Here is an 8,888-nt window from a genome sequence, read left to right as displayed (position 1 = left end):
TCAGGTACACCCACAACAGTTGATATAACATGTTGCGAATTAAAACAATACCGTCTACAATCACAAATTACTTCCCTTTGCCACATCAACACGACCCGCTCGCGCCTTTGGCCAAAGGTTTACGAGCATTTTTTTTTTTTTTGCTTTTTTTCTACAATGTATTTCTTATGGAAGAACTTCCCCCGCAGGTCTTTCGGATTAATAAACTGCTCAACTTTTGTTCATTTTCGGAATGATGCTTGGTTAAACTTTTATAATCATGTATAATACGTTCATTTTTAGGGGATAAATAAAGTGAGATTTTGATCTAAAATGCTTTCAACACAATAAACGGGATGGAAATTACCTTGCCTTAACTTCACATGCGAATCTGGAACTTCCCAGCCTTGGTAACGTACTTGACCCCCTTGAAGGGCTTATACTTTTCACCGTACATGTCCAACCGGTTCACCTTCAGCCCGGAGACGGCCAACTGGGAGATGGTGAATTGAACGCTGAGAAAAAAAAGAAGTTTGTTTTAAAGTGTTTGAAGAGAATATGACTCAAATTACCGATCAATGCTCGTCTCCAGCGAAGTGCACCCGGACGCCACCGACACCGTTCCCCGGATGTTCGGCAGCTTCGTCACATCGATCCGGCCCACGTCCCAGTGCAGCGTCTTGGTGACCGGATCGAACGTGTACTTGCCCTGGCTGGCCAGCAGCGCGCACGTCAGCACCGCCTTGGGCATACGAATCTCCAGCTTGACCCCCTCGACGACCCTTCCGAGGGTGGTTTTGGGGCCCACGGTGATGTCCATGCGGCCCTGCTCGCCCGGCTTGAGACTCAGGTTGTGCCGCACGTAGATCGGAATCGCCACCACACTTTGCGACCCGACGTGGTACGACATCAGGCGGAAGTTGCCGTCCGGTGGGATGAACGAGAGGATTCGCTCCGATTCCCAGCGCTTGAAGCGAACACAGGGGTGGAAGGACACGTCGTCGAACAGTCGGGGGTTCATGAAGGACAGCGTCAGATCGGGCATTCCGCTGAGCTTGATGCAGCAGTCGATCTGAGGGGAAAATCGTTGGATTAGATTTGGTTTGAAGAAAGATTTCTCAGCTTACATATCCCTGAATCTCTGCGAAGATCGTCTGGCCGTTCTTATCGATGATGGCGTCAACCTCCTCGACTACGTCGAAATAAGCTTCGTTGTTGGTGTATTTGACACCGGTTCTGCGCCACGGAATAGCCGACAACTGCCCCGTTGGAAGAGTTCCGCTGACACTGAAGAAAAAAAGAATTAGTCTCAAGATACAAAAAGACGTCTTCCATCTCTTACTTTGACTTTCCCGTCACCGAGTTCGCAATCGTTCTCAAAATATTCGGCGGCTTAATGAGCTCCTTCAAAATATTACTCTCCGTGGCCAGCGGGAACCCGTTGTCCAACATTTCGTCCAACAGCTCGTACACCACCACGTAGTTCTCCTTGATGATACTCTCGGTACACTCGGAAAAGTAATCCTCAAACGTGTCCACCACCCGGTGCAAAAACTCAATCACGAACAGCGGGGGACACTCCTGCTTGCAGGCCGCCACCAGCGACACTCCGCCGCGCTGGATCGACACCAGATAGTGGTGCGGCGTCGAGATGACCGGGGGGACGTCCTGGGAAAATGTTTTTTTTTTCCGTTAGAACAATTTTTGTTTGAATGGCAGATGATGCAACTTACATTTGGCGATTCCCGCTGGACGTCCAGGAAGTAGGAAACGCATGTCCGGGAAACGACGCTGCGCCAGTGCTTTTCTAGGAAGACATCGCTGAGGAAGACATTGTGAAAACATAAAAATACTTAATAACTTATGATTACATCTTTTTGGTAAAATTAAGGTAATTTTATGCACTTCCTAAAATGTGTTCTATTTTAATTCATTTCTTTGAAATACGATTTTCTACAAACCTTAATTTAGTACTTAGTTTTGTATTTATTACATTTTTTTTATTTTCAATAAGAACGATGACATATATATAAAACAAGGGTCTCCTACAAAAGGCTGAAATTCAAAAGTCCGAATTTTTCGAAAGGCAAAAATATGGCCGAATCCCAAAGGGCCAAATGCTCCAAAAGGCCGAATCTCATAAGGCAAACCGCGCACGAAAAGCCGGAAACGCATTCCAAAATTCGTCTGACTTTTGAGTTTCGGCCTTTTGAGGAAATCTCAGGGTGACCACTCAAATCCAATTTTCAAATTCCCGACTTTTTACCGACATATCCAGAATCGCAAATAGTAGGCATTTCTCGTTTAAGGAATGATTTGAAACAAAACAAAACTGTTCAAAATATTTCAAACATGAGCTGCAGTTCTATGATTGTTGGTTTTTGTGTTTTATACAACAAGATCAAATGAAGTCTGTTAACTTTTATAAATCAAAAATACCAGTTTTCAGATTTGATTTTTTTCGTGATTTTGCATTCTGCATTCAGCTTATGAATAAAATAGTAATTCGTTAAGTTTTCCACGAAAATCTAGATTCTCATTTAATTGAACTTGAAACACTTTTTTCATAAAAATCATAGCTTAAAGTTTAATAATTTGGAATGAGTTTTCGAATTTTTTGTGCTTTCTTTGCATACTTTTCACATATTTCGAAGTAGATTTTCAATGTTTTTTTTTCGTTTGTTGTATGGTTTATGTTACATAATTTTTCAACTTATCAATTGCCTTCGATTGTATTTTCATAATTCATTGAATGTTCTTTTTAATTACACCATACATTTAAATTTTTTTATTTAAAAGTGATACTTCCTGGAAAATATTAATGGACTTGAATTATTTTGTCTTGCACAATTCTATTTGAGGGATTTAATTATACCAATTCAATGTTCATCCAATTTGGCCATAGTAATTAAGATCGAAAAAATCTCGAATTTGCACTAAGCGGGAAGGAGTTGATTGTTTTATTTAAAAAATCACTCATTAGTCTTTGAAAAGCATACAAAAATTTGGAAGTATATTTTCATTCCGTGATGTCTCAAATTCTGTTGCCCAACAAATAAGCAAACAACCCAGTTTTCATTAAAAATCAATCTCAACCACCGAAAAAAAAAATCTGAATGAATTAAAAAATTAAATTGTGTATGACAATTTTCGCAAAAACTGAAACTTAACAAGAAATTCCTAAAAAAAATACTTCAAAAATAGAAGCACTCATTATTTTGATTCAGAGTAGAAACATAAACAATTAGTCTTTGAAAAATAATCTAAAGCTTAGGGACCATCCACAAACCACGTGGACCCCTTTTGTGGAAATCCCACCCCCCCCCCCCCCCCTCTCCATCGTGGACAATTCCCATACAAATAGAATCTTTTTTGTATGGAGCGTGGACAATCGCCAACCCCAAAAGACACATGTCGCCACCTACGAACAAATAGCGTAAACCTATGATTTTTTTTGAAAAAATGTGTTTTTTCCTTCATAATCAACATTTTTATAAAAATTATGCCGGATTCAGATGAGAAAAATTATTTCCAACAATTTGGTGTACATTTTTCCCATTTTTGATTGATTTTTCTATGAGAAAAATGTAAATTTAGAAAAATATAGTAATTTGGACTACTTGGCTAGAAAGTCTGTCAAAAATCAATAAAAATTGTTGAATATACGTTAACACATCTGTTCAAATTTTCAAAAGGTCCTATCTGCATAGCAAACCCATGAGGGATAGGTTGTTTTGAAAATTTAGTCTAGATTTCATTGATATATACGGGGAAACTATTTTTTTCGTGTTCCAAAACATGTTTTTTAAAAAAAAAGGTCACAAATTTTTGCGCGCCCAAATATTGATGTTCATTATTTTAAAGCATATAATTTTTCTCGTCTTTTGGGGAGCGTTCTTTTATTACGTAACGCAAAAATTTAGATTTTCGGGCCCCCTCCCCCCCCTTCGTAACAAAATTTCCATACAAATTTTAAAATTTTTTTGTATGGAGCGTAACAGGGCCGTCGACCCCCCCTCCCCCCCAACTGCGTTACGTAATAAAAGAAGGCTCCCTTGCAACCAGTTTCATTAAGATTGATGCAGAGAATCATGAGAAATAAGCGATTTTGTTCTTCAATCTAGCAGAAAGGAATGCGATTTTTGGCAAGTAACCTCATTTTGGCGCCACCTTTGAAACACAGTCGCGCTGCAAAACCTCAATAGGATTAAAATGGATTTTTAAATCAATTTCAAAAAATTAACTCCGTGGTCCTTCTTGACAGAAAAGTTCCTACTTGACAGCTCGTTCCAAGGGGACCATAGTTGATCCATCGAAAAAATGTTGTCTTGTCAATTTTATTTTTTTGCATTAAAATGAAAAAAAGTGATCAGAAGTGGTTTTCAATCGTGTTTTTTACCGTTGTAAATAAAAATTTACATAGGACTTTAGGACCGTATTCCCGACTTTTTCCCGAGTTTTGCGGGATTTTGGCGAATACCGACTTTTCCGATTTGAGTGGCCACCCTGCCGGAATCACAAAAAACTGGCAACACTTCTTCTCCTTTTGATACCAAAATCAAAACAACACTTTTCACTTTCAAAGAATTCCATATTTCTCTCAATTTATCCCTCAAAACCACGAAAATTTCACTCACCCAGACGCGTTGACGATGAACAGGCTGTGAATCATCACTTTTCACACGACTTCCGGCAATATTTCACTGAATTTTGGGGCAAATTTCTCCTCACAATCTGGAAAACTGCTGATGTGGTTTTTTAAGGAACTTGCGCTGTTTTGGTTTTTTGTTTGCCCGAGCAGCTGTCAAACTGACTGCGGTTTCGAGTGTGTGCGTTGGAACAGCATTCGAGCAGTTTTTGTTGTGTGGATCACGTCGCTGTCAAACTGCAATCGAAAACAAGTTTGACAGCTGAGACAAACATAAAACCAAAACAGCGCAAAGCTCCTTCAAATCACATCAGCAGTTTTCCAGAATGTGAGGATAAATTTGCCCCGAAATTCAGAATTTCTACCGAAACCTAAGTGAAAAAGAAGTCAATCGGCTAACCGAAGCGGAACCAGATTTGGAACCAGCGTCGTCAGACTACTTTGCAACGCGGACAACTCGAACGTGCCTCAAACTTCATCGTTCCACGACACACGACTTCCAGTGGAAAAAGCCTGCTGGTCCACGGGACGTCCTGCTGGAATCAACTACCCCTGGCCATCAAGAGAGAGACGCACACTTTCGCTTTCAAGCGCGCATTAGTTCGTGAAAATCAGAATTAGATTTAACGAGAATTGTAACTAGTCAATTTTACTTCTCCCAACTTAATACTCTAAACAGTTTCCATCCTTGCCCTGATAAAAAGTCTAACTAACAGGATATCGTTGCCAAATAAAATTACTATTACTATTAAGAGCAAAAGAGATGGCATGGACAAATCACTGCGAAAAAGAATGAAAGTCGTGAAAATGAAGCCAGTTGACTTCTCTTGCTTTTGGACCAGAACCTGTTAAAACAAACAGCTCCGGATATGGAATGGAATTTCTGATCAGTAACGTTTAAATACTCAATTGCAGAAACGAATCCCCCGGCAGCTCAGAACTCATCACAAGTCAAACCCGAACAAATGGATTCCGACGAATCAGAACTCTGCTTGGAATCGTTCGCACCGTCACCGCAGCCAGATGACTTCGAACCGAAACCAGCTTCACCATCCCCGGATCCTTTGGACATCAAGGAAGAACCGATAGAGTTCGAACCCAGCCCCCAGTTCCAAGTGGCCGCCCCCGATCCGCTGCAGATCCAGGGCTGTCTGTTCTGCTTCCGCGAACTGGCCAACGGACTCGGCGCCGAAGATCCGTCGCTGCCCAAAAAGATCGAGTTCGTGCTGGTGGCCAAGTTCAACTTCCGGAAGGCGCCCTACAAGGTCCCGTGCTGCACCAGCTGCGTGAAAATGTTCAACCTGTTCTACACGTTCAAGCGAAGCTGCCTGACGGCACTGGTCCGGCAGGATGAGCAGCGAAAGGCGAAGGTTTTGGAACCGATCGAGCTGGAAGCGGCAAAAAAGAAACCTGCTGCCGTGCGGGAAAAGGAACCGGAAGCGCTCGCTGAATTTCAACAGTTGCTGCCGGAAGTGACGCTCGTGAAGGTCGCGAAGCAGACGGTGCAACCGAAGCAGCCATCGGTGGCCGTTTTCAATTGTTCCATATGTCCAGCGACCTTCATCAACAAAAACGAATATGGCTATCACATGAACGAGCACAAAGGTGGCAATATAGAGGCGAGAAGGTTTCGAAAGGTATTGATTGATTTGTTTTTTAGACATAAATCCCTTCAAATGTGGGATCACCACTTGCCAGCAAGCGTTTCCCAGTCCGAAGGCGTGTACTCAGCATGAAGCCACGTGCGCATCAACGCCCAAAACTTGCAAAATATGTTCGTTGGAGTTTCCGACGGCAGCGGAACTTGAAGCTCACAATATTGCCCACATTCCTTCGGTTTGCCCGCGATGTAACGGGATGTTTGCGCTAGCGTATGTTTGGAGCTTTGTTTTTTAAAGAAATGCTTTATTAAATCTACATAATTTCAGTAAGGATTGTCAGAACCACATGACGGTTTGTCAGGGCGTAGAAAACGAGTCTCAGCCGGGCACCAGCAGCCAACAATCCAAGAAATCGCGCTCCGAGAATAACCCCGAAGGGTCCGAATCCTCTGACCAGGAGGGAGATTCCACCGGTGCGCGTTCCTGCCGCAACTGCGGTCACAAATTCCCACTGGCCGGCGATATTTTGTTCCACCACCAACGCAAGTGTGGAGCGCTGCGGATGCGCGTCAAGTGCCCACGCTGCGACAAACACTTTACCCGGAAAGGAACGCTGGAGGCGCACCTCCGGCGACACGACGGCATACGTCCCTTCCAGTGTGGCAAGCCCGGCTGCGCGAAAACCTTCTTCAACCAGGGGGCGTGCGCCAACCACGAGGAAGGCTGCGGAACGCTGGGATTCGTTTGTGACGTGTGCGGAGCTACACTTTCGACGCAAGGTTCGCTCAAGCTGCACCGGGACAAGCACGAGGAACCCAAGATGCAGTGCAATCAGTGCGAGAAGCGGTTCCATGACAAGTTCGTATTTTAAAAATTTAAGCAAAAACCCCATTTCAAATCTACAATTATTGCAGGCGGAGCCTACTGAAGCACATGTCGGTGCACTCGGACGAGCGCAAGTACGAGTGCAAAGTGTGCGGCAAGCGGTTCAAATCGGGCGAAGCTAACCGCGTCCATCAGCGGATTCATACCCAGGAGAAGCCGTACGCATGTCCGGAGTGTGACCAGCGGTTCACGTACAACTGCTCGCTGAAGGCGCACCTGGAGAAGAAAGCGTGCCTGGTGCGATGAGCTTCTGGAGGGTATGGAGATAAGCATTTGGAAGTGTTGAAAGCGCATTCTCTGTTTCGAGCAGTAAAAATAGTTTGTTTTCTTACCCTTGAGATTGTTTTTCTCTATGCTAAACCATGAAAGAAATTTAAGAAACAAAAAAAGGGAGTTAAGAAACAACTTTACGACTTTGTCAAACCAACGTAGTATAAACTACAAAGTGTTAAATTAAAACTATTTTACCACCGGAGGTGTAGCTTGTTACGTTACACATGACCTATATATCCCAATATGACAATGAACTTTGCACAATTTTCTTGTCAATATTAATAATTGCAGTATTTTCATCCGAGAACACCCAAAAATGTATAATACAAAAATTAAAGCGGCCAGCCCTACTGCGTTGTGTTTACCGCCGCAAGGATTCTATGCATGGATCACATTTCACAGAATCTACAGGAGAGGAAGGATGCGTAGACATACCATACCAAACGCTCCGGATAAGATTTGTTGTGGTGAGTGTTTTGTGTGTTCAGTAGGTGGTCCAAATCAGGGCTTTCTCGGGGTTATCCTCTGAAATGAAAGATTGACCCATCAGTAGACTATATTCCAAATTTGAGCTCATTTTGAGCACTGAAACCCCTCCCTCTAATCCAGGCCTGCCCAATGTACGGCCCGCGGGCCGGATCCGACCCGGGAAGCCATTTTATCCGGCCCGCGGCGACTATTCAAAATAGTTCTTTAATAAATAAATTGAGTATTAAGATTTAAAAAATAACTTTGAGATCAAATATATTTTTTTTGCAATTCCGTCGTGAAACTACTTACTTTTCCTGTCATTCTTGAACGACGAAATAGCCTACTTTTCTGTACCAAAAATAAAAGAATCGAATAGCAACACTTTTCAAAATAAATGCTGAAAAGTTCTACTTTTCAGCACTGAAATGGGTGCTGAAAAGTTGAACTTTTCAGCACTTGTTTCGAAAAGTAACACTTTTCAACATTTTTTTGATTTAAACGATTTATTGACAAAATACAAGACTTAAAATTTCACTCAATGGGTGTTTTTCGGAATTGCAAAAAATGTTGTATGGAACTCGTTGCAAAACTTGATTTTTTCAGCACTCGACGTATTTATCCAACTCGGTGAACCTCGTTGGATAAATGTACGACTCGTGCTGAAAAAATGTTCTTTTTGCAACTTGTTGCATAAACTACTATTATCAGATATTATACAAATTCTTATCATTTCTATATTGATATTTTCAGAATCAATTATTAAACTTGAAAAATGTGCAAAAAGATTGCAAAAACTACTAAATTTAAATTTCTTCATGTTTTGGCTGTTTTTACTTCTAATTGAATTGTTAAATTTTTGAGGATTTTGATTAAAATTGATTTTTCATAAATGAGTAAGCAAAAATCTCGGATTAGTTTTCAAAACGACGTAAGAGCCATTTGTAAACAAGTCGAAAAAAAATCTGCGCCAAATCCGCGCCGACCGAAACCCCAATCTGCGCGAAATCCGCGCCATATAATAAAATCGAAAT

The 8,888-nt window shown here is 41.9% G+C and overlaps 3 protein-coding genes across 3 annotated transcripts; 2 read left to right on the top strand and 1 right to left on the bottom strand.

The window, feature by feature from the left end:
• Positions 1-227: 227 nt before the first annotated feature.
• LOC120431793 (AP-3 complex subunit mu-1-like) lies at positions 228-4,774 on the bottom strand. Its single transcript, XM_039596912.2, has 6 exons — positions 4,617-4,774; positions 1,713-1,800; positions 1,322-1,647; positions 1,107-1,266; positions 552-1,051; positions 228-494 (listed from the first exon to the last, which is right to left on the bottom strand). Exons 1-6 carry the CDS (start codon positions 4,649-4,651, stop codon positions 359-361), a joined length of 1,245 nt encoding a protein of 414 aa, XP_039452846.1. The 5' UTR covers positions 4,652-4,774; the 3' UTR covers positions 228-358.
• Positions 4,775-4,903: 129 nt separating this feature from the next.
• Positions 4,904-6,363, top strand: LOC120431787 (uncharacterized). Its single transcript, XM_039596905.2, has 2 exons — positions 4,904-5,262; positions 5,543-6,363. The coding sequence occupies exon 2, from the start codon at positions 5,593-5,595 to the stop codon at positions 6,361-6,363; it is 771 nt and encodes a 256-aa protein (XP_039452839.1). The 5' UTR covers positions 4,904-5,262; positions 5,543-5,592.
• On the top strand, positions 6,260-7,444 carry LOC120431789 (zinc finger protein 510-like). Its single transcript, XM_039596908.2, has 3 exons — positions 6,260-6,498; positions 6,556-7,086; positions 7,143-7,444. The coding sequence occupies exons 1-3, from the start codon at positions 6,485-6,487 to the stop codon at positions 7,357-7,359; spliced, it is 762 nt and encodes a 253-aa protein (XP_039452842.1). The 5' UTR covers positions 6,260-6,484; the 3' UTR covers positions 7,360-7,444.
• The last annotated feature ends 1,444 nt before the right edge of the window (positions 7,445-8,888 follow it).

Source organism: Culex pipiens, chromosome 2 (assembly GCF_016801865.2).
Source record: "Culex pipiens pallens isolate TS chromosome 2, TS_CPP_V2, whole genome shotgun sequence".
Classification (NCBI taxonomy): domain Eukaryota; kingdom Metazoa; phylum Arthropoda; class Insecta; order Diptera; family Culicidae; genus Culex; species Culex pipiens.
The sequence above is the reverse complement of the archived record's forward strand: the minus strand, read 5'-3'. Positions and strand labels throughout refer to the sequence as shown.

Coding starts and splice junctions, on each gene's coding strand:
- LOC120431789 (XM_039596908.2), top strand. Junction 7,087..7,142: donor GAGAAGCGGTTCCATGACAA/GTTCGTATTTTA, acceptor CAATTATTGCAG/GCGGAGCCTACTGAAGCACA.
- LOC120431793 (XM_039596912.2), bottom strand. CDS start 4,651: ATGATTCACAGCCTGTTCATCGTCAACGCGTCTGG. Junction 1,267..1,321: donor TCGGTGACGGGAAAGTCAAA/GTAAGAGATGGA, acceptor TTTTTTCTTCAG/TGTCAGCGGAACTCTTCCAA. Junction 1,052..1,106: donor TCGCAGAGATTCAGGGATAT/GTAAGCTGAGAA, acceptor TTTTCCCCTCAG/ATCGACTGCTGCATCAAGCT.
- LOC120431787 (XM_039596905.2), top strand. CDS start 5,593: ATGGATTCCGACGAATCAGAACTCTGCTTGGAATCGTTCGCACCGTCA.